Source organism: Myotis lucifugus, unplaced genomic scaffold (assembly GCF_000147115.1).
Source record: "Myotis lucifugus unplaced genomic scaffold, Myoluc2.0 scaffold_61, whole genome shotgun sequence".
Taxonomy (NCBI): Eukaryota; Metazoa; Chordata; class Mammalia; order Chiroptera; family Vespertilionidae; genus Myotis; species Myotis lucifugus.
Window position 1 is genome coordinate 4,642,348 of NW_005871109.1, and position 24,788 is coordinate 4,667,135.

The following is a 24,788-nucleotide window of genomic DNA, read 5'->3' on the forward strand; positions in this document are numbered from 1 at the left end:
AAGAGAGTGTGAAAGAAACATGATAGGTTGCCTCCCATTTCGGATCAAACCTGCATTGCTGGGTCTGTGCCTGGACCAGGAATTGAACAACTACTTTTAGGGAGTTCAAGAGTTCAAGACCACGCTCCAGCCAACTGAGCCACACCGGCCAGGGCTTGTCTTCATTTTTTAAGGTTCTTTTATTTCTATTAATAGAATTTTGGATTGACTGCCCCCCCCCCCCCATTACTTGTAAGGTGTTGGTCCATATTTTCTAACCTCCATTGTTTCTGATGAGAAGGCAGTGGTAATTTCAGTTATTTTTTTCTCCTTAAAGTAATGTACTCTTTTTTTCTGGCTCCTTTCAAGATTCTTTTTCTTTAGTTTTTTTTTCTTTTCTCCCCCTCCCTCTTTTCTTCCGAAAATCTGACTATGATGTACCTATGTATGTTTTGTTGTTTGTTTGTTTTGTATTTATCCTGCTTGGGATCCACTGAAATTTTTTTTTAATATATTTTATTGATTTTTTACAGAGAGGAAGAGAGAGAGATAGAGAGTTAGAAACATCGATGAGAGAGAAACATCGATCAGCTGCCTCCTGCACATCTCCTACTGGGGATGTGCCCGCAACCCAGGTACATGCCCTTCACCGGAATCGAACCTGGGACCTTTCAGTCCGCAGGACGACACTCTATCCACTGAGCCAAACCGGTTTCGGCAGGATCCACTGAAATTCTTGAATCTGTAAATTTAGATTTGAAAAGGAAAAAACCCCAGCTTTTTCCTTTGTAGGTAGGGAAAAACCCAGTTCTTCTATGCTGTGTATTTTGCCTGTGTATCTCCTTTACTACTTACGAAGAACATTTCACAAAAAGGAAAGGAAAAAAAAAGAATATTTCACTCTGACACTTTTGGTCACCAACAAGCAGTTCTCTGATCAGTAGCTGGGTGCCCTACAGTCCTGACACTGTCAACCTGCAGATAGCAACAGATCCTACAGGTTAAGGACTCAGTCTCTCAAGACTGCCTCCATTCAAACAGCAGTCTCAAATATACCAGGTTATCACCTGTGCTTCTGACCATTGAGCTTCCAAAGACAGCCCCGCCTGGGGTTTGATTAATTTGCTAGAGTGGCTCTCAGAACTCAGGGAAACACTTGTGTTTACCAGTTTATTAAAGGGTGTGATAAAGGATACAGATGAACAGCCAGATGAAGAGATACATAGGATGAGGTCTGGAAGGTCCTGAGTGCAGGAGCTTCTGTCCCTGTGGAGTTTGGGTATGTATGGATGTGTTTGCCTACCTGGAAGCTCTCTGAACTTCACACTGTTGGGATTTTATGGAACCTTCATGTAAGCATAATCAATTATTAACTCCTTTTCTATTCTCTCTTCTCTCTATGGAGGATGAGGGGTGGGACTGAACATTCCAAGCTTCTAATCAGCGTTTGGACTAGCCCCCAACCAGGAGCCATCTAGGGGCTTTACACAGAGTCACCTCAATAGAATAAAAGATGCTCCTAATGCTCTTATCACTTAGGAATTTACACGGGTTTTAGGAGCCTTATGTCAGGGACGAGGTCAAAGACTAATATTAGAATAAGAGATGCTGTTAGTGTTTTTATCACTTAGGAAATCACAAGGGTTTCAGGAACTCTGTGCTAGGAACTGGGGCAGATACCTGTCTATTTCAATTATTTCACAATATCTTTTACCAAATTTGGGAAAATTTTGTGGTTTTTTTTTTTTCACTACTTCTAAAAATATTGTTTTCTATCTCATTTGCTCTCCTTTCCTTCTGGGGCTCCAATTATATGTATGTTAAACTTGTTAACCCACAGATTTCTCGGGTCCTCTCTGCTGGGATTCCCCCCCCCCCCAGTTTTTTTTCCTCTCTGTTTTTCAGATTGGATAATTTTTGTGAATTTATGTTTAAGTTCACTAACTCTTCTGCATCTTTAATCTGCTGTTAAGCCCATCCACTGAGTTACTGTCTGTTTCTCTGTTGAGATCTATTTTTTCATTATTATGATCTAGCTCTTTTGAAATCCTGTGTGGTAATTCCAATATTTGGGTCAATGCAGGGTTGGTTTCTGTTGATTGACTCTTCAAGAGATTAATGTTTTCCTGTTTCTTTATATGCTGAGCAGTTTTGGACTGTGTTTTTGATATTGAGATACCTATGTTGTAGAGACTCTGGATTCTGTTAACTTCCAACAAAGAGCATTGAATTTTGGTTGTTTTGATAAACTCTATTCCCCTGTAGTAAGCAGCAGCTTAAATCTCTATTAGTTTTTATAGTCCTAACTTGGTTGCTTGGGGTCTGCTCCATGCATGCATGGTTCCAGGATCATCCAGAGACTTGGACAGAGTTTATACATGGGTTGGGGCATCTCCTTTCTGACTTTCTCTGGAATTTCCCACCCTCACTTGCCAGCTGCAGTGGTTGCTTTATAGTCTGTATTCAGGTTCTTCAAGCTAGTAGGACTGTGGGCTTTTGTCTGAATTTTACCACCTCTCATGGTACAGACTGAGACTTCCTTGGCCAAAAGCCATAATAAGGGAAACCAGTGTTGTTACCTTCTTCCAAGTGTTGACCCTCCTTCCTACTTCAGAATCTGCATGCTTTTTCTTCTTCAGTACCTTTGGATAGTTGTTTTTTAAAAAAATATTTTGTCCAGAGTTCATATATATGTGCAAGAGAGTTGGTCTCATAGGAGCTACTTTGCCATAACTGGAAGCAAAACCTTCATCATAGATAAAAATTATTCTATTGACAAAGTCAATTATTTTTTGTTTACCTAGAAAGTAGTTATTTAGTAGTACATACGTTCTATTTTAGATTCTATGAAAACCTGCCCATTTAGGTTAATCTGTAAGTGATCAAAATGTTTCCTGCCCAAATTAGAAGAAACACTTGGAGCTGTGGTTTCTAACCTTTCTGGGTCATGGGACTCTTTGAGACTGATGAAAATTGTGTTCTCTCCCCAGAAAAATGCACATATTAAATATAAACGTATTTATATTTAAACAAAATTTATATTTATACAAATTTTTATAAATCTTCAGAGACTTTAGGCTTTGAAGCTTTTCAGCATAAGCATCTCTCATTTAGGGTTATTCAAATCAAACAAGTACCAACAGGCAAATAGCAATACAAATGTCAGTTTGTTTCTGGCTTGGTCAAAGCAGAACAAGTAAACAAAGAACCTATTAGAAAGTCTTTGCAAGGCATGCAAGCTTAAAAAAAAATCTGCAATGATTTATCTGAACTGTACTTTCCTGGTGGCAGATTCACAAAGATAGACACCTATTTGACTAATTTTAATCTAGCTGCTAGAAATGGGCCTTAGTTTCGATATCCAGACCTACCAATATTTGTATACTCTGTATGTGTTGGGCAAATAATAGCTTATTATTTCTAGGACAATAGGACAGTTGTGGTTGTGATGTCATATTCCTAATATTGTTTAACTTTTTTCAAAATATGTTTTTATTCATTTTTAGATAGGAAGGGAGAGGGAGAGATAGAAACATCAACGAGAAACACATCAATCGACTGCCTCCAGCACGCCCCCTACTGGGGATTGAGCCTACACCCCAGGAATCGAATCTGGGACCTCTTGGTCCATGAGATGACTCAATCCACTGAGCTACACCAACCTGGCTTGTTTACTTTTTCAAAGCTCTAAATAATTGAGGATTAGCTTGTGATATGCATACAGGTTTCAGGAGTTAGGGCTAAGGTTGGTGTTCTTGAGGCATTAAGTCTCTAGTGCAGTGGTTCTCAACCTTGGCTGCACTTTAGAATCACCTGGGAATCTGTTTAAAATCCTGATTTCTGGGCCTCATCCTCCCGAAATTCTGTTTCTTTGTTATGGGGTGGGGCCACAACATTAGTAACAAAGAAACAGAATTTCCGGAGGATGAGGCCCAGAAATCAGGATTTAAAAAAGATTCCCAGGTGATTCTAATGTGCAGCCAAGGTTGAGAACCACTGCTCTAGTGCTTATTCTCAAAACTCAGCCCTCAGTAAAATGATGAAAAATTCAATTTAAAAAAAATATATATTTTATTGATTTTTTTTTACAGAGAGGAAGGGAGAGGGATAGAGAGTTAGAAACATCGATGAGAGAGAAACATCAATCAGCTGCCTCCTGCACACTCCCTACTGGGTATGTGCCCGCAATCAAGGTACATGCCCCTGACCAGAATCGAACCTGGGACCCTTGAGTCCGCAGGCCGACACTCTATCCACTGAGCCAAACCGGCCAGGGCCAATTGTTTTTTTAATAAAAAAAAAATCTTAGTTTTGTGAATCTCTTTTGTCTATTACTTTTCTCACACTCTTTATAGGGTGGCTATGATAAACATGATTTGTTCTCAGGGGCCTCATAACTCTTCTTAGTACACCTCCCTTTTCCCTCGCAGTGAAAATGCTATGCTCCTGTTGATAGGCCCAATCTAATACACAGAAGGATTTTTCTTTAAGGTTGGCACTCTCTGTGGTGCCTCTACTCAGAACCGGACTCTTTATCTTTAAGACTTCTTTATTCAGCTTGTTTGAAGAAGCAGCAGGAGGTGGAGAGGTGGTGGTGAGGACAGAGGATCTAAAGACCGTTTCTCCCTGTAATTCATAGCTTCCCCTTCTTCTTTGTCTATGCAACAGTTCAGCTCATCATGTTTACCTCTGCTTCATCTTTTTTTTTTTAATTATCTCCTTAAGTAATCCCCTTCATCATTTCAATGCTCATTATTTCTTAGGAGGCACTTCATTGCCATCTTAGGAAAATATCTTTTTCTAAAGGCTTTCAAATAGGGCAGTGGTAACTGCCCTGATTCCTATATACAGCATGTCCTCAAATAACGTAGTTTCATTCAATGTCATTTCATTATAACATTGATGAAAAAATAATTGATTTTGGGCTGGGGCTACTGTCTGTGTGGAGTTGGCACATTCTCCCCATATCTGCATGAGTTTTCTCTGGATACTGTGGTTTCCTCCCACATTCCAAAGATGTTCATGTCAGGTGAATTGGCTTGTCTACATTGTCTCAGTCTGAGTGAGTATGGGTGTTAATGCTCCCTGCAATGGAATGGCGTCCTGTTCAGGGTTGGGTACTGCTTTGCTCTGTCAGATGGCCACCTGCAACCCTGGACGGGAATAAGTGGGTTGGGAAATAATGATCTTACTTGTTTGTATTAATCTTTCATATATACACACATATATACATATATATTCACACACACATACACATATATATATATATATTTCACATTTCAGTGTTTAATATTAGAAGTGTCTTGGGTCTTTATTTAGAAGTTTAGTGATGTTTTTGTGACCAGAAATATGCAAAAGGAGCTTAATTCTAGTTTATATCAATTGTCCTATTGTAAAATTAGTTTCATTATACGTCTTTTTGCTTAAAGTTGCAGTTTCCAAGAACCTATTGATGACATTAAGTGAGGACTTACTGTAGGTTCATACATTTTGTGGTTTTTGATGAGGGGATTTTCTAGTCTAATAAGGAAGAAATGAGCAAACTGACAATTAAAAGTGAAGAAGCTTAGCAGGAAGAAATTCTTATCTTCTCTCAGAACTGAATACAGTTTAAAAATACATTCTGAGAATCTCAGACTGTAGACAAGATCATTATGTCGTCTGCTTGCTGTTTAATTACTTTGTACTATAAGTGCAGATTGGAATGGGTGGGCTCTTTGCAGGTGTCACTGAAAGCTCCGAGACCAGCTCTGCAGTGTTGTAGGGCTTTATTGCTACTGCTGGTACCAGCTGTCTGCTGATATTGCCAGTGTTCTTAGTGACGATTACCAAATGTCATTTAAGAGATGCAATTTATTGGAAAAGAGTTTCAGAAAAGTCAGTTTGGAAGAAGGGATCAGGAAATGGGAGGAATTGAAATTGTGGTACTTGCTTTACTAACAGAAAGAAAGTTGAAAATTGTCAGAAGTTGAAAATTATGAATAAGTGGGCTTACAATGATGATGGACAAAACCTGAGAGAATGGAAGTGAAGGTTTTGTTTTAAAAGCAGTAACATTATTAGTTTCTGAAACAGGTGCCTTAGAATTATTACAAAATATTCTTTAAAAAATGTTTTTTAGAGAGAAAAAGGGAGAGGGAGGGAGAGAAAGAGAGACAAGAAAAGAGAAGAGAAGAGGAAAGAGGAGAAACATCGATCGGTTGCCTCTCACACACACCTTGACTGGGTATTGAACCTGAAACCCCTTTGGTGCATGGGATGACACTCAACCAACTGAGCCATACTGGCCAGGGCCAAACTATACTTAAAAAAAATTTTTTTTTCAATGTCTCTGGGATGATTTAGAGTGAAGGACTGTCTGACTTTAGGTCACCCCAATTCAGTATTGGTGAAGAATGCATCTTTCTTAGTAATCACCAGCCCCTTTGGGTTTCAAACCAACTTATAAAAACTATAGTTGGAACACAATTTATTATATCAACTAGGGCATGTGAACTGGATCCTACAAGTTTGTCTGAATAGTTAGACCAAATAAACTGAAGATTTGGAGCCTTCCTGATAAGAACCTCCCTGTGAATGGTTATTTGTATATGTTATTTTCCCTATATATATTTGATAGTAAGGTCCTTAAGAATAGTTGCTCATCTGGATTATTTTTAACCCCCACAGTACTTAAGGCCCTTGAATAGCATAAATAAATAGATATAGAATTCAATTGCTCAATAAACAGATATAGAATTCAATTGAATTGTCCTTGATCATATTTCCTATATATTTTTCTATGACTCCTAATAAATTTATTTGTTTGACATATTTAGGCACATTTAATTTGTTCCCTACTCCATAACCCCTAAGGAAAAGCAATATTTTGGGTAGCATACTTTTAGATAAATCACTAGTGACTTTGTAGTACTTTGATACTGGTTGAGCCCTTCATCCCATTATACTATATTGTAATGTTTTTCAAATTGAATTGTAACCATTAGTAGGTCAGCAATTAGCATATTTAGTTTTAATGATATAGAGCAGAAATTATGAGAGGGTAAGTATTTTGTGAAATTTTTGTTTTAGGTAAATATAGATATACACATGTGTGTGTTTATTGCTTCATGATGAAAAATTTATTTCATACTGGAGTCATGGTCAAAAAGTTTGAATCACACTACTTTATTGTAATACTCTGTTATTTCATTTGTCATATAGCATTATGCCAGTACATACAGGCTTCTAAAGCCAGGGACGGTGCCAGCCCTTTCATTTCCAGTACAACTGAAGGTAAAAACAAAACAAAATTGAGACTACCCAAAGCTTTCTGGTGCCTCTAAATATGTCTCTCTGGTGGCATTTTGTGCCCTTTGACCTTCTAACTTTCTTGTGCCTATTTGACTAGTAGATTTTTCACATTTGTATCCCTCTAGGTGGTGGGTTCTTTGGTTCTTCCTCTTTTCACTGTAATGCTCTGTTTTCAATATGCTGTAATGTTTTTAGGAGGAAGAAGGGGGAAACAAAGGAGAATTTCAGAAATTTCGAATGATTTTGAATTGATAAAATAGCTTGTTAGATTTTTATTAAAATCTGCTTTCTTGCTGTTCTTGAATCTTTTAGTTCCTTTGTATTTTTAAAGAGAGCATAGAAATGCATATTTCATTCTGACCTTAAAAACATTTATGCTTCAATGCTGTTATTAGTTAACTTTAAGCAAACTAAATATGGCATTCAGAAAAAAAGAGATGGATATAATTCTTTATCTTTCCTTGTGCTTTCTCCCCTCTCTCCCAAGAAAATTAACTGTAGGGTTTGTAGTAATTATTTTCATTTTAATGAAAAGGAATGATAGCTAGTGGTGTCCAATATTAACCATGCTAAACTTTCAGCATCTTTACTTACCTAATAACTTTAATACCTTTCCTATTCTTAGATGGCTGGCATTTCTGTACTTGCTTTGCCTTTATTTCTGTACATTGCTGGACTACCAAGCTCAGACATTCATAACCCTGAGATTGCAAGGGACTTTGTGGAGATGATTTACTTCTTTCTTTATCTTGTAGGTGAAAATTTTGAGCAGACACCATTAAGACGAACATTTAAATCTAAGGTCCTGGCACGATATCCTGAGAATGTAGAATGGAATCCCTTTGACCAAGATGCAGTGGGAATGGTTAGTATTTGTTAACCACAAATATGAGAATTTACAAGAGCAAATTTTAAAAAAGGGGTTGTATGTATATTGCTCATGATTCTGCATTTTGATCAGTATATCAGATATTCAGAATACATATATCAAAATACTAAAAGTCACAGTGTGTTTCTATTGTGTCAAATATATAGTAATGGGTCAGCAAACTCTTTTTGTGTGGTACTGAACTGTTGGTTGCTTATAGCATTGGGATTACATAAGAGTTAGGTTTAAAAGTAATCTCAATCTGTGTTATACATGTCTGAGTTATATGACAGAAATGACTATTTTTGTTTCATCATCATTTTAGGTAGGACATGTATAAAAACACTGTTACTTTTAACAGTCTTGGAGAGCCTCAAGTTTTTAAATGCCTAGTCCAGTGCTTATTTCATGTTATATTCTAAAAACACCTAGGCTTTGGGAAGTCAAGGTCAAGGCTAATGGATATAACATAATGTAGATCGTTGTATTTGTTAATCCAGGCTGCTGGTAGTTCGTTTGTGTAGCCAGGATTGTGTAAAATGTAAATGGGGACTGATTGATTCAAGTCAATTTGATTAGCTTTCCAAGTTTCTTTATATAATCCATCTGAGTTAAAGTGAAAAAAGTACATCTTTATCCTGATTATGTCATCTCCTTGCTTTGTATGAAATGAGCACCCTTTTTTCTAAGAATAGAAAGAAGGTTTTATTGATGACAAAATTCTGTGAGCTGATAGAGTCTAAAAGTTTATTTTATTTTTAGATACAAAGTTATATCAATCTGATTTTTAGATATATTTCTAGCATCATCTCTCAATATGTGCTATCATGCTGCTTTCTTTTTCCTCCTTTCCTTTGTGCATTTTTCCTGTCCCTCAAATACCCTTCTTTTCCTTGTCTACCTGATGAATTGTAACATAACCTCATCTGTGAAGCCTTTTCTGATGTTCCTAGACTGAGTTGTCTGTTCTTTCTTCCCCTAGCACTTTGCATATACTTCTCTATAGCCCTGATAACTGCAATATCATTTTATTTACTTGTATATCTTACTTAGAATGGGAGGCCTTTAGGACAGGTTTTTAGCTGTGTGATCTTGATATCCCAAACACCCAGGAAGTGGGTGCACTATAAGTAAAGAAATAGTGGTGGGTGTTCTGAAAAGAGGGTCAGCAGTGAGTATTCTCACCACTTGTTCCCTTGTCTTTGCAGCTATGCATGCCCAAAGGGCTAGCATTCAAGACCCAGGCTGATCCCAGAGAGCCACAGTTCCATGCCTTTATTATCACAAGGGAGGATGGCTCTCGGACATTTGGGTTTGCCCTCACATTTTATGAGGAGGTGACTAGCAAGCAGATCTGCAGTGCAATGCAGACGCTCTACCACATGCATAATGCTGAGTATGATGTCATACATGCTCATCCTGCTGATGGCCGAGACCACAGTGACATGGAGGATGGTGAAGGCACTCCTGGGACCAAGCTGCAGCGCTTCAACTCCTATGACATTAGCCGGGACACGTTGTATGTCTCTAAGTGCATCTGCCTCATCACGCCCATGTCCTTCATGAAAGCATGTCGGAGTGTTCTGGAACAACTTCACCAGGCAGTCACTTCACCTCAGCCCCCTCCACTGCCCCTTGAGAGCTACATATACAACGTACTCTACGAGGTGCCACTCCCACCTCCCGGCCGGTCCTTGAAGTTTTCTGGGGTCTATGGGCCAATAATCTGCCAGAGACCAAGTACCAATGAGCTTCCCCTATTCGACTTTCCTGTCAAAGAGGTCTTTGAACTGCTTGGGGTGGAGAATGTGTTTCAGCTTTTTACTTGTGCTCTTCTGGAGTTTCAGATTCTGCTCTACTCACAGCGTAAGTCAGTGCTTACTAGAGCTCTCTTCTTGCATAGGGCCTCCCTTTTCATATCGGATACAGTGGGGCTGACTGTAAAGGTCTAGGGTTGTTACAATTTGAGCAAAACTCAGATCTTTTACAGGTATGTGGTAGATGGCAAACCAATGGACCATGAGAGGGATACCAGTTCTTTTTGTTGTTAATCCTCACCCGAGAATATTTTTCCCATTGATTTTTAAGAGTGGAAGGGAGGGAGGGCAGGAGAGAGAGAGAAAGAGAGAGGCAGGGAGAAAGAGAAACATGGATGTGAGAGAGAGACATTGATTGGTTGCCTCCTGCTCTAGCCCTCACTAGGGCCAGGGATCAAACCTGCAACCCAGGTATGTGCCCTTGACGAGGAAGCCATGAAGCCATGACCCTTTGGTACGTGGGATGATGCTCTAACCCAGCGGTTCTCAACCTGTGGGTCGCGACCCCTTTGGCGGTCGAACGACCCTTTCACAGGGGTCACCTAAGACCATCCTGCATACCAGATATTTACATTACGATTCGTAACAGTAGCAACATTACAGTTACGAAGCAGCAACGAAAATAATTTTATGGTTGGGTCACAACATGAGGAACTGTACTTAAAGGGCCAGAAGGTTGAGAACCACTGCTCGAACCACTGCTCGAACCACTGCTCTAACCACTGAACAACAGCCGCCAGGGTGCCAGATATCTTTTTTAAAAATTTAAACTCTTTATTGTTTAAAGTATTACATATGTCTCCTCCCCCCTCCCCCATTGACCTCTCCCTGTCACTCCCACCCCTAGCAGATACCGTTTTTAAAAAATGGAGCTAGAACTTAAGAACATTGCAAAAGAACCAGAATGGAGGCTACCTGTAGATTGTTGCAGTTTTCCCTAGTTTGCACTTTATTGCCTCAAGATATTCCTAATTCACTATAGTACTTTAGCGACTTTGTATTACTGAATCTTTTTAAAGCATTGATTTTTGTTTTCACAGGAACTGTTCTTTCTTTTGCCCTTGTATTTCACCACTTGTTTGCATACTATTTGGCTAAATTATATAATCCAGTTATAGGTTCAACTAGTACAAACAAATCGTTGACATTAGTTTTTTATTGCAAAAATAATGTATGCTCAAGGCATATACTTAAAACAATTCTAAAGGTAGTAAAAAGAAATCTTCCCTCTTTCTCTCCTGTGATTGCCACAGATCAAATTTTTTGTGTATTCCTAATGAAAATTATAGTTTTAAAAAACAAATAATATGTGGACAAACAATGCAGAGAAAGTTGTAAGTTTTCCTCTTTTTTGATCTAGAGTTCTACCCCCATGATCTTTTAATTATTTTAATGCCCTCCTCCCAAATATTTTTAAATAATGCACTATTTTTATGTAAACATTGAGTACACACATGTGTTAATTTAATTTTAAAATTAAATTTATTGGGGTGACATTGGCTAATAGGGTCAGATAGATTTCAAGTGTACATTACTATGATACATAATCTGCATATTGCATTGTGCACTCACCACCCAGTCAGATCATCTTCCTTGATGCACTTTTCTGTAGTGTAATAAAAATGTTAGAGACTATGGCCTTGGCCGGTAGTTCAGTGGTTAGAGCGCTGGCCTGTGAACTGAAGGGTCGTGGGTTTGATCCCTAGCCTGATTGGGGTGCGTGCAGGAGGCAACCAATCAATGTGTCTTTCTCACATTGATGTTTCTTTCTCTCCCCCTTCCTCCCTTCCTCTCTCTCTTAATGGAAAAAATATATATCCTTGGGTGAGGATTAACAACAGCAACAAAATGTTATAAACGATGAAGTTTTAGTCCAGAGGTCCTCAAACTTTTTTTTTTATTAAATATATTTTATTGATTTTTTTACAGAGAGGAAGGGAGAGGGATAGAGAGTTAGAAACATCGATGAGAGAGAAACATCGATCAGCTGCCTCCTGCACATCCCCCACTGGGGATGTGCCCGCAACCGAGGTACATGCCCTTGACCGGAATCGAACCTGGGACCCTTGAGTCTGCAGGCCGACGCTCTATCCACTGAGCCAAACTGGTCAGGGCGGTCCTCAAACTTTTTAAACAGGGGGCCAGTTCACTGTCCCTCAGACATTCCACACATGCGCACTGTGGGCCCGGGATGAGTCGGCTGCTAAGCAGGACAGGCAGCGGCGGCAAAAAACACCCGGCGGGCCGGATAAATGTTTTCGGTGGGCCGCATGTGGCCCGCGGGCCGTAGTTTGAGGACCCCTGTTTTAGTCAATAATTGCTATATTTGCATTACTAGTTAAAAAAATAACAAAATGATTTCCAGGTCTTGTTCTTCTTTCCTTAGCCATGAGCAGGGTGATAACTTTCAAAGCATTAGTAAGCAGATATAGGATTCTTTGTTAAACTTCTACCTAGTTGATACATACCAGTTTCTGTTCCTACTCAGTCTTCCTCATTTTCTGGAAAGCTTCTTGTTACTTATAACTTCTTTATGAACCAAGCTGTGATTTTAAATGATGGGGTGGGTTTTTAGTACATGAAACCACTAACCTTTATGAAAGCTCATTTGAAGCCAGCCATTCCCGAAGGATGATTTTAAAATGTATGTTCCTGCGTTGCCCCTTTTTGCCTGAAAAAGAGACATACCATTTATGAATAGTAATTTTTTAGTTTCAATTTTAACTGGTCCATTTTATTGGCTTTGCCAATGTATTTATTACTCATTTAAAAATAATAAAACAGTTCTAGAAATTGCATTCTGAAGAAGAGCTAAACTTTGAGCACAAGCCTTCCCCTCCACTCTGTCTTTGACCTAAAACAAGAATTTTGAGTCATTAAAGTCAAGTCTTGTGGGTCTTTCAAGTTCTAGGGAAGTGTTAAAATAACCCCTTTGTGCTGTTCTCATTCAGGAAAAGTTGTAGCATCTTATAGAATGCAGACATATCTGAGTGCTAAAAGGCCTGTTTGGGCTTCCATGCTGAACGAACGGAGACCCAGACTACTGTTCTTTTCATTTCACTTCCACTTAAGAGAATCTACTTAACATTCGGTTTAACGAGGTGCTATTTATGATTTCTATAATATTTTCACATTAAATTTTATTATAAGCAGGGACCTGTATGTAGGAGGGTATATTTCAACTTGTGATCTGTTGAGGTCTCTGACACCCACTAGGGATTCACTCGCATACCCTTGCTGAAGTTTACTCTGATCCTTTCTAAATGTGAAATTGTAATTTTAACTTACTATTTGAGAAGCAAGTGCCTCATTTTTGACTGTTTGGTTTATGTGTGTGTTTTTTTTGGCCTAGATTACCAGAGACTGATGACTGTGGCGGAGACAATTACAGCTCTCATGTTTCCTTTCCAGTGGCAGCATGTCTATGTCCCTATTCTCCCGGCTTCTCTCCTACATTTCTTAGATGCTCCTGTTCCATACCTGATGGGCTTGCATTCCAATGGCCTGGATGACCGGTCAAAGCTGGAGCTGCCTCAAGAGGTGAGAGAAATGTGGAACTTGAGTGCTGATGCCCTTGGCCCAATCTAGGATTGGGAGAGAAGGGCTTTTGGAATATGCCCACTGTGGTGTCACCAAGTTTTTCTTTTATTTTGGGGAACATTAATAACTTTCCAGGAAAAAAGTAAAAAACAATGAACATTTAGCTCTGTTTATATCATTCCAGAAACAATGGTCATTTTTATCACATGACATATCTCTGTGTTTATACAGTTGTGAATTGCCTTTTTCATACAGGTTTTCAAACACAGTACTTCACACACTTTTAAAGGTATTTATTAGAAACTCTTTTTATTATGTAAAACTTTAAACATATACAAAAGAGTAGCATAAGGAATTTGTATGTTCTCAGTGCCCAGAGCTTCAATAGTTATACGTTATATTTTATATTATTTTTTATTTCTATACCTTCTGCCTCTTTTATTTTAAGGAAATCCACAAAATAGAATCCCATCTAATAAAAGAGCAATATGCAAATTAACCATCACTCTGTCACTCCGTCACAAAGATGGCGGCGGCCATGGAGCTGAAGTGAGCAGGAGGCTTGGGTTGCCCCCAGGCACTGGGCTCTGTTCAAGGCTACAAAGTTTCAATTATAGAAGATAAATAAATCCCAGATACCTGCTTCTAGCCGACTCAAGGAGGGGCTGGGAGCCTGGGTTACCAGGGGCAACCCAGGCTTCCAGGAGACCTGTGCTCCGCTTAAGGCTACAAAGTTTCAATTATAGAAGATAAATAAATCCCAGGGGAAAAAAATAGAAAGAAAAAAAGGAGAGGTTGGGAGCTTGGATCACTGGGGGGCGTGGCCAGCCTGAAAATGGCCATCAGCCCCTCACCCAGGTGGCCAGGCACCCCAGCAGGACCCCCCCACCCTGAAGGGGCTGTGGCCAGCCTGAAAATGGCCTTCAGCCCCTCACCCAGGCTGGCCAGGCACCTCAGTGGGGACCCCCACCCTGAAGGGGGTGTGGCCAGCCTGAACACGGCCTTTAGCCCCTTACCCAGGCTGGCCAGGCACCCTAGTGGGGACCCCCACCCTGAAGGGGTGTGGTCAGCATCAAAAAAGCCCTCAGCCCCTCACCCAGGCTGGCCACACCCCCATGGGGTGAGGGTCCCCACTGGGGGGCTTGACCAGCCTGCAAACAGCCATCAGCCCCTCACCCAGGCTGGCCAGGCACCCCAGTGGGGACCCCCACCCTGAAGGGGTTATGGCCAGCCTGAAAACGGCCCTCAGCCCCTCACCCAGGCTGGCCAGGCACCCCAGCCGGCCCCCACCTGTGCACCAGGCCTCCATCCTATATAATAAAAGGGTAATATGCAAATTGACCCTAACATCAGAATGACTGGGAATGACTGGTCACTATGACACTGACCACCAGGGGGCAGACACTGGAGCTCTGCTCAGCCACAAGCCAGGCTGACGGCTGCCAGCACAGCAGTGGTGGCGGGAGCCTTTCCCGCCTCCTCAGCAGCGCTAAGGATCTCCGACTGCAGCTTAGGCCTGCTCCTCGCTGGCAAGTGGACATCCCCCGAGGGCTCCTGGGCTGCCAGAGGGATGTCTGACTTCCATTTTAGGCCCGATCCCCCGGGGAGCGGGCCTAAGCCAGCAGGTGGACATCCCCTGAGGGGTCCCAGACTGCGAGAGGGCACAGGCCGGGCTGAGGGACCCCCTTCCCCCGAGTGCACAAATTTTTGTGCACCGGGCCTCTAGTTTTATATATACTCTAGTAATCAGCTGTATATTAATAAATCAGTGGTTTTCTTTTACAGGCCACAGTTGATCTATAAAAGTTGACTTGATCATTGTGATTCTTGTGGTACAGAGTCAGCTTCATAAACTTTCCTTGTTCTGTATAGGAAGGCCTTGAGAGAATGCTTCTTTTGCTGTGAGAGTGGCCTGCTCTTCTTCCCTATTTTAAATACCAAAAGAATTGATTAAAAATTTGTATTTACATGTTTATTTCCTAGTTCATTTTAGATAGATTTAAAGCATGCTTTTAAATAAGATTGTTTTACTTTTTATTTTCCTACAATTACCAATAGAACTGGCTTACCTTTTTAGGTCATTTTGTGACTGGTATGAAACTAGCTGGGAAGACGGCTTTCCAACTGTGACTTTCTTTTTTTAACCTATGCTTTTATTGATTTTTAAAGAGAGAGGTAGGGAGAGGGATAGAGAGATAGAAACATCAATGAGAGAAAAACATCAACATCGATTGGCTGCCTCTTCCCCACTACTGGGGATCAACCCGAACATGTGCCCTGAATGGGAATCTAAAGGGTGACCTCTTATTTCCTGAGTCGACACTCAACCGATGAGCCACACCAGCCGGGCCTTACTCTGATTTTCTTAGACATTAGAAAGGTCTGGGAAGAAGACTTTGGAACATGACTTTCTCTCCTCCATCAGAATTTTTTTGGGGAGGAAATTTTTGGGGTGTAACTGAAGAATATGAGTAAGGGGACCTCCTGTATCTGAGCAGCATTCAGGTTATTAGGCCTATCTGGACAGCAGGCTTGATGAAATCGCTGATAATTAGATCACATTTATGATATTTAAATTATAGTCAAATGCATCTCTGTACTCTTTTTTCCTCTCCTTTGGTTTTAGAATTAAAATGTCTTCTTGTAGCTTTTTAAATTTCTGCCTTTTTTGCTCCTTTGATTCTGTAGAGCTTTGTGCTATTTTGGATGGGACAAGATTAATTAATAAAGGAAGAAAATATCTAAATGATGGGGAAAACTATTGGGAGTATTGAGTTTTTATATGTATTTGTCTACTCTACTGATAAATATAGGGTGTTCCAAAAAATGTATATACACACTTTGAATAATTATAATGGCAGTGTTTATTAAAATACATTTCATTTTCAAAATTGAGCTCTCAGCTGTTAAAATGTGTATACATTTTTTTAGGGACACTGTGATACATAAAGAGTAGATACCAAAGATTGGAGAACAGGGATTTTTTTTTGTTTATTCTAAACAAATGCATATTTAATATTGACATTTCTTCCTAGTAAACCGAATTATAATTTTGTAAAGTCAAAATAAAAATAACAAAAATGGTTGAAACTAAAGCCAAAAAGGCATGCTACATGCATAATCCAATAAATAGGTCACTAGGCAACAAGCCAGATTTGTCAGTTTTATTTTAATCTTTGGCATTAGCTTGCTGTATACTTAGGGCAAGTTCTGTTCCCTCTAGGATCTCTCAGCATAATTTTTTGTTTTTAATGGAACATTTTATTTATTTATTTTATTTTATTTTTTGTTAATCCTTATCCAAGGGTATTTTTCCATTGATTTTTAGAAAGAGTGGAAGGGTGGGGGAGAGACAGAGAGAAGCATTGATGTGAGAGAGACACATTGCCTGGTTGCCTCCTGCACGCACTCTGACCACCGGGCTGGGGATCTAGCTTCCAACCAAGGTATGTGCTCTTGACTGGAATAGAACCTGGGACCCTTTAGTCCATGGGCTGACTTTCTATGCACTAAGCCAAACTGGCTAAGGCTCAGCATCATTTTTTGTGTGCTTCATATATATGTTTGTATGAAGATATTGCGAGGACATTAGCAGTTTTCTTAGCAGGATTGTTTGAGAAACCTGAGAGTTCACACTGTTCTGGGTATTGGGGCTTTAACTTTTGCAGTTTTCCCCATCATTGCTGCATCCTTTGATTCTCCCTGTGGTCTATTTGGGAAGAAGTGGTGACACTGGGACTATAGAATACATGTCTGTACTTAATAAGCAATTATAGGGTTTCAGAGTCCCACTTCACCCAGGGGGCAGTTTCATAACTGGATATTTTCTACATTGATTTTCAGCAGATGACCTCTGGGATATCTGTGTATTACCGATGGGTACACATAGTGAATGGAGAATGATAATATTTCTGAAAGACAACTTTGGGATGTCTCATAAGTGGTATATCCAATATAATAAAAGCCTAATATGCTAAGTGTGTAGTTGTCCAGTCAGCTGTTCAACCAATCAAAGCGTAATATACTAATGATATGCTAAGGCCACTCAACTGCTTGCTATGACATGCACTGACCACCAGGGGGCAGACGCTCCAACTGGTAGGTTAGCTTGCTGCTGGGGTCCGGCCTATCGGGACTGAGCGAGATGGGCTGGACATGCCCTGGATCCCTCCCGCAGCCCCTCCCCATCTGGCCAACCTCCCATCGTGCACCAGTGGGGTCCCTCGGCCTGGCCTGCGCCTTCTTGCAATCCGGAACCCCTCAGGGGATGTCGGAGAGCTGGTTTTGGCCCTATCCCACAAGCCAGGCTGAGGGACCCCACTGCTGCACGAGTTCGTGCACCGGGCCTCTAGTATATAGTAAAAAATTCTAACAGTGCACAAAAGCATAAAGAATAAAGTAAAAATTACTTCTAATTTTACCACCCAGAGATAACTACTTTCAACATTTTGGTGGGCATCCTGTGGTATATTTATGCTGCTAGAAGGAAGCTTTGAGGCAGTACTAGGGAAATTCACCTGGACTTGTGCAAAAAGGCATTATCAGGGTACTGGGATAAGGCAAGCTTGATCTGTAAAAGGGACTTTATCACAAGGGTGGGGAATGTCTAGCCCTCAGGCCAAATAAGGCCCGAGAAATCATTTGGTCTGGCCCTGCCAAGGCATTAAGGGTGAGTTATTTAAATGTTTGACAAAATATAATAGGCTAATTTTTAAGTTGATAATTTTGGCCTGTGAATGATGTTATAAATATCCAAATGGCCCTTGGCAGAAAAATGGTTCCCCACCCCTGATCCAGAGTGTAGAGTGTACATTCCCTGACCCTCCTCTATGTCAGAATTCATCAGTTGCTGCTCCATCTTTGAGCATCAAAAGTCTGAAAAGCCCTTTGTTTCTTTTTACACCAACACATGATCTCAGCTGGCCCTGAGCAAGTGAGAGTGCTGGGCTCCTTTGTGAGGCATCCTTTGTCCTGTCCTTCCCTTCTGGGTTTCATTGTCTGAGTTCAGGAAGGAGGCAATTCATCCACAGCTATGTGAGGAGAAGCAAGCAGAAGATATGAGTAAAGAAGGGGGTGCTACTTCTTTCTATCTTGTGCCCTTCTTTCTCTCCTACTTTCCCCCGTCTTTCTCAGGATACTCCTTCAGTGTCTTTACCCAGTAATTTGTGGATTGGGCTTCCCTTCAGTGAATAACATGGAGAGAGACTAGGACAGTGATGGCGAACCTTTTGAGCTCGGCGTGTCAGCATTTTGAAAAACCCTAACTTAACTCTGGTGCCGTGTCACATATAGAAATTTTTTGATATTTGCAACCAAAGTAAAACAAAGATTTATATTTTTGATATTTATTTTATATATTTAAATGCCATTTAACAAAGAAAAATCAACCAAAAAAATGAGTTCACCTGTCACCTCTGACACGCGTGTCATAGGTTCGCCATCACTGGACTAGGAGGTCAGGCTGGCTGTGATTTGGTGTTAGGAACTTAGGGCTGGGAAAGGGCATTGTGATCTCTTGCAGGAAGAGATTTGGGAGAGATTTTGGGATTTGGGGTATCCGTGTGGTCACTACCTCAGAGCAGTTAAGTCTTCACATGGCCTTTCCCAAGAAGGCAGGAGGTTAACTGAGGAAAACCGATCACTTGGATTTAGTGCCTCTTACAGAATACTTTTGTCTGCCAGTCTGTTTTGCAGTACTCCTCGTCTCAGCTGAGGAAAGGGGTGCATGAGGAGTTTGAGGCACACTTTTGTTTGTCAGAGCCCTCCCTGTGCTGGCAGGAAATAGCATGAGGCTATTCTATGAGCCTAGCAAGTGAATGGCCTCCTTTTTTTTACTTTGGTTTCTTATCTTCATCTCCTTTAAGCCAACTCTGCAAAAAATGGCTAGTGGAATCTACTCATAGGCACCTATCTTACTCTGCATCTGTGAGGTGTGCCTGAGTGGCTTCCTCTCCTCTAGCCACCTCTGATCAGGAGTGTATCTTCAATGTGTGGATATAGCATTTGGAGTTCATAAAATTCTTTACAGACATTCTGTATTTGGCTCACAGCATTGGGAGAAAAGCCAACCAAGCATTGTTGAGCGGATGCAATTATTTTTAGCTACCTCTGTGTTTCCTATTGCACAAACTGCTTTTTTTCTTCTAAAAAGAGGAGAACCCATGGGGTACATGCATTGTGTCTCTGGTGGGTCACAGTGCTTTCTTCTGTTAGCTGTATGGACAGGGCTAAGGAAGCAGGTAGGTTATCTTTATGCCTAGATAATTTAATTCTGTCTTTACTATCTTTTTAAATTATTTGTTCTGAAAGCATTTATAATTTTGAAGTCTTAATAGAATAAACAAAAATAGCCTATTTTTAGATCTTAAACATTATTGGCCTTTTAACTTAGGCAGGGCTTAAAGTTGTTATTTTGTGAGATACTCTAGAAAGCTAAATTTAAAGTGATTCTTATCCTAATCTTTGGATCATGGATATAGGAAAGTTTTCGTTTTTAGTTATAGATTGGTAGGCAGAGTAATTTATGCATTGAGCAAATGTTTATTGAATGAATGCATGCACAGACATGTTAAAACATACAGTTTTGACAGATTGGGAGTTTGTGAAATAGTTATATTAAGCTGGACTTATGTTACCCTCCTGCCTTTCTTTTAGAATGCAAGACTTAATAGGCACAGGGATAAACAAAAAAATTAATGGACCATCACTTTGTTATATAATAGAGGTACCATGCCAAAGGAGGGACTGCTTAATAACAGAGCTGGAAAAATTGCTTGTTCAAAGGGGAAAATAGTAGAAAAGGATCCTTACCTCACACCATAACAAAATAAACTTGAGATGGATTAAGAAGTTAAATGTCAAAAGCAAAACTCTAAATCTTCTGGAAGAAAATATTAATAAGTACCTTTCTGACATCTGGGTAGGGACTTCATAAATAGGATACAGAAAGCATAAAATAAAATATTAATAAATTTGATTTTATAAATTAAGAAAAAGACATCTTAAAATGAAAAGATAACTATGACAAGATATGTGTAACACATATAACCTACAAAGTATTAGCATCAGCAGATAATAAAGAACTACAAATCAGTAAGAATGATGATAAGTAATCCAATAGAAAAGCGGGTTAAAAACATGAAAAGTATTACATAAAACATACACATTTTAAAATTTCCTAGGGATCAGAAGTGTAAATTCACTCATTTCAGTGGCAAAATTAAGAAATCTGATGACACCAACATTAGCATCTTTTATTATGGAATTTTCCTATCTAGTAGTACTGTATTTATACATCTATTGAAGTTTTATATTCTACATTAACAATGTTAATTAACATTTGTTATGTACTATGGGCCTGGCACTGTGCTAAGTCTTTGACATTTATTGTTTTATAATCCTCAAAACAAACCTGTGATAGAGGTAATATTCCTCTTATATGAATGAAAGAGAGAAATTTTTAAACAGCAGTGCAGTTCAATGAAGGAAATGACACCTATCTTGGCTAGAACAGGTTCATGGACATAAGATAAATACAAAGTAATAGGCATTTCTGATTTACAGTTGCAAGACAATTCCAACAGGGACAGGAACTATAAAATATTTCAGTTAAACTGAACAAGAAATATATATGACCACTAAGGGGAAGAGTGGATGGTTAAGAGCTTGAGGGTATGACTGAAGTCAGGGTAAGCGGAGTTCAAATCCCAGCTCTACTACTTACCAGCTGTGTGACTTTGGACAAATTTATCTCTCTGTGTCAGTTTTGTTTGTAAAATAAGGATAGATAGATATTGCAAATTGTTCTTTGTTAGTCTAGATTACCCACCTCACCAGCAATGTATGAGAGTCTCTCTATCCAGAAGCAATCTTAAAGCCAGAAGGAAGCACAGAAAGCATCATGAGCAGCCACTAAATCTTCCAAATCAGGACAGAGGCTCAGAAAGAGATAATGGTCCGCTCAGGGTCATGTAGAGAGATAGTGACAGAGTTAGGTCTGAAACCTAGACTTTCTGACTTACTCCTGGTGTTCTTTTTACTATTGTAAGAATTCATGAATTAAACATTTATGAGCATTATTTGTGAGACTTCAGGATAATAATCCTTACCACTCTGATTTCATCTCTCTATTTCCATTTTATAGCTGAGGAAGCAGAATCAGAGAGGTTAAATAACTTTCTCAAGATCATACATCTAGAAAGTGGCAGGGTAAGATTGGAACCTAGGTCTGTTTTCTTCCTGAGCCCCATCTTCTTTTTTAAAAAAGACCCTTATTGAGGATATGTGTTACTGATTTTTAAAGAGAGAGGGAGAGAGAAAGAAAGAGAAACGTTGATCAAACATTGATTGGTTGCCTCCCGTACACAGCCCCACCAGGGATCAAACCTGAAACTTAGGTATGTGCTCTGACTGGGAATCAAACCCATCACTTTGGTGTACGGGATGATGCTCCAACCAACTGAGTCACACCAGCTAGGGCAAGCCCCATCTTCTTTATACCGTACTTCATATGTGCCCATTTCAGATGTTTTCTCTTTCCTATTGTTCATTATCCTTCCTAAAACTATTTCTTAGTGCTTTGTTTACACTCCTCATCCTTTTTTTGACTGCCAGGCTAACCTCTGCTTTGTGGATATTGACAACCACTTCATTGAGCTGCCGGAGGACTTGCCTCAGTTTCCCAACAAATTGGAGTTTGTCCAGGAAGTCTCTGAGATTCTCATGGCATTTGGCATTCCCCCTGAAGGGAACCTTCATTGCAGTGAGAGTGCCTCCAAGCTGAAGAGGCTCCGGGCCTCTGAGCTTGTCTCTGACAAGAGGAATGGGAACATTGCAGGCTCCCCTTTGCATTCCTATGAGCTCCTCAAGGAGAATGAAACTATCGCCCGGCTGCAAGCCTTGGTCAAGAGGACTGGGGTGAGCCTGGAAAAGGTAAGATGCTGCATATGAATCTGTGACAGGTTTGGTCTGTGCTAGGGTACTGTCCTGGTAAGTAAGTTGTGGGGTGAGAAAGCACTCAGTTCAGGAAAAGGCACATTTGTCAGAGTGAAAGAATGCTCTGGTATGGGAGACTGGATTCAGCTTTGGAAAATATTATCCTCGTAAAAGCTACTGGAATCTAAGTTGGGGGTTAAATCTGGGTACTTTCTCACTTGGGCATTAAAGAGAGTCTGCTCTCATCCTATGTGAACATGCAGCAGAGCGACTCAGAGAGATGATATTGGTAATCTCTGTGTTCAGCCCTCTTTCTCAGCAGCCTAAAGCATACAGAGCAGGTATTTTTAACTTTTTTTTTTGGTTAATCCTCACCTGAGGATATTTTTCCATTGATTTTTTTTTAGAGAGAGTGGAAGGCAGGGGGAGAAACACAGAGAGAGAAACATCGATGTCAGAGAGACACATTGATTAGTTGCCTCCTGCACGTGCCCCAACCAGAGCCAGGGATTGAGCCTGCTATTGAGGTACATACCCTTGGCTGGAATCGAACCCAGGAACCTTCAGTCTGCGGGCTGACAGACCCTTCAGTCTGTCCACTGAGCCAAACTGGCAAGGGCTTATCCCTCTTTTGACTCAAGGAATCGAGGAGAGCCTGAGTGCTTTGCCTAACATTGGCCTAGTAAGTGGCTGAGTTGAGGCTGACTCTGGTCCCCTTGAATTCTAGTCCTATGCTCTTTCCAGGGATGTACTTAGCTTTCCCTTGTTTGACTTTGTTGAGACTATCAGTTTTTTTACCCATCTCTTCACCCTCCCCTATCCTCATTGTTAAATTATATTTGTAAATTACATATAAGCAAAATGTGCCAATGTAATCATTTTGTTGGGCTATTTTTATTTTATTTTTTTTAGAGAGGAAGAGAGGGAGGGAGGGAGGGAGGGAGGGAGGGAGGGAGGGAGAGAGAGAGAGAGAGAGAGAGAGAGAGAGAGAGAGAGAGAGAGAAAACAGAAACATTGATGTGAGAGAGATATATTAATCTGTTGCCTGTCCTATGTGCCCTGACTGGGAATTGAATCTGGGACCTTTCAGTGCATGGACAATGCTCCAACCAACTGAGCCATACAGGCCAGGGTTTGCTGGGCTATTTCTTAATGAAGTGTGAAATATTTCATTTTCCTGCTTTATTTAGTTAGTTGAGCAGATATTTTAAAAAAATCATGGCCAGTTAGTAGTAACTATGTATGGTGCCAGTTGGATACTGGAAATATCAGGGGAATACTTTGTAAAGTGCATGATTGTCTAACCACTATGCCATACACTTGAAACTAATCCTATCTAATAAAAGATAAACATGGTAATTAGCCATACAGCCGCTACCCTTCCCATTGGCTAATCAGTGAGATATGCAAATTAACTGCCAACCAAGATGGGCGGCTGGCAGCCAGGCAGCTGACGCGAACAGGGAGGCTTGCTTGCTTCAGTGACGGAGGAAGCCAAGATTCCCTGCCTGCCTTGCCGGCCTCTCAGCTGCACTCTAAGCAACATTGTAACAAATACAGAAGCTAAACAAAACCCCGGGCTTCAGCCAGCAGGACCGCAACATTGTTTCAAGTACAGAAGGTAAACAAAGGCCAGAAACCTGCTTTCAGCAGCGGAGGTCTCATAGCTGGAGGAGAGCCTCAGAGCTAAAGCTGGCCCAGAATAAAAAAAAAAGGAAAAAATGACAGGTTGGGAGCTTCAGTCACCCGCCAGCCTGAAAACGGCCCTCAGCCCCTCACTCAGGCTGGCCACCCCAGTGGGGACCCCCACCCTAAAGGGGGTGTGACCAGATGCAAACAGCCATCATCCCCTCAACCAGGCTGGCCAGGCACCCAAGCGGGACCCCCACCCTGAAGGGGGTGTGACCAGATGCAAACAGCCATCATCCCCTCACCCAGGCTGGCCAGGCACCCAAGCAGGACCCCCACCCTGATCCAGGACACCCTTCAGGGCAAACCAGCCGGCCCCCACCCATGCACCAGGCTTCTATCCTATATAGTAAAAGGGTAATATGCCTCCCAGCACCGGGATCAGCGGAGCAGCGAGGCCTCCCGGAACCGGGATCAGCGTGACAGGGGGCAGTGCCCAAACCCCCTGATCGCCCTGCGGCTCTGTGTGTGACAGGGGGCGGGGCCACAACCTCCCTATCCGCCCTGCTCTGTTCGTGACAGGGGAAGGCGCCCCAACCCCCCCCCCCCCCCCCCCACGGGCCCTGTTCTGTGTGTGACAGGCTAGAGCCATAACCTCCCCATCGGCCCTGCCCTGAGTGTGACAGTGGTGGTGCCCCAACCCCCTGATCGCCCTGCTCTGTGGGTGA

The 24,788-nt window shown here is 40.9% G+C and overlaps 1 protein-coding gene across 8 annotated transcripts in view; it reads left to right on the forward strand.

The window, feature by feature from the left end:
- The first annotated feature begins 1,303 nt into the window (after positions 1-1,303).
- DENND5A (DENN domain containing 5A) overlaps positions 1,304-24,788 on the forward strand; it is a 58,228-nt gene continuing 34,743 nt past the window's right edge. For 6 of the 8 annotated variants that reach the window (XR_002829503.1, XM_023754553.1, XM_023754555.1 and 3 more), the window contains exons 1-6: positions 1,304-1,331; positions 7,183-7,254; positions 8,028-8,137; positions 9,349-10,006; positions 13,310-13,497; positions 22,111-22,428. Coding sequence is in view for 7 of the 8 variants with exons in the window: in XM_023754553.1 (XP_023610321.1) it covers positions 1,319-1,331; positions 7,183-7,254; positions 8,028-8,137; positions 9,349-10,006; positions 13,310-13,497; positions 22,111-22,428 (1,359 nt within the window). In the remaining variant the exon portion in view is untranslated. Of the gene's footprint in view, positions 1,332-7,182; positions 7,255-8,027; positions 8,138-9,348; positions 10,007-13,309; positions 13,498-22,110; positions 22,429-24,788 lie in introns of those variants that run through there. The other 2 variants (XM_023754558.1, XM_023754559.1) reach the window with 2 other exon arrangements.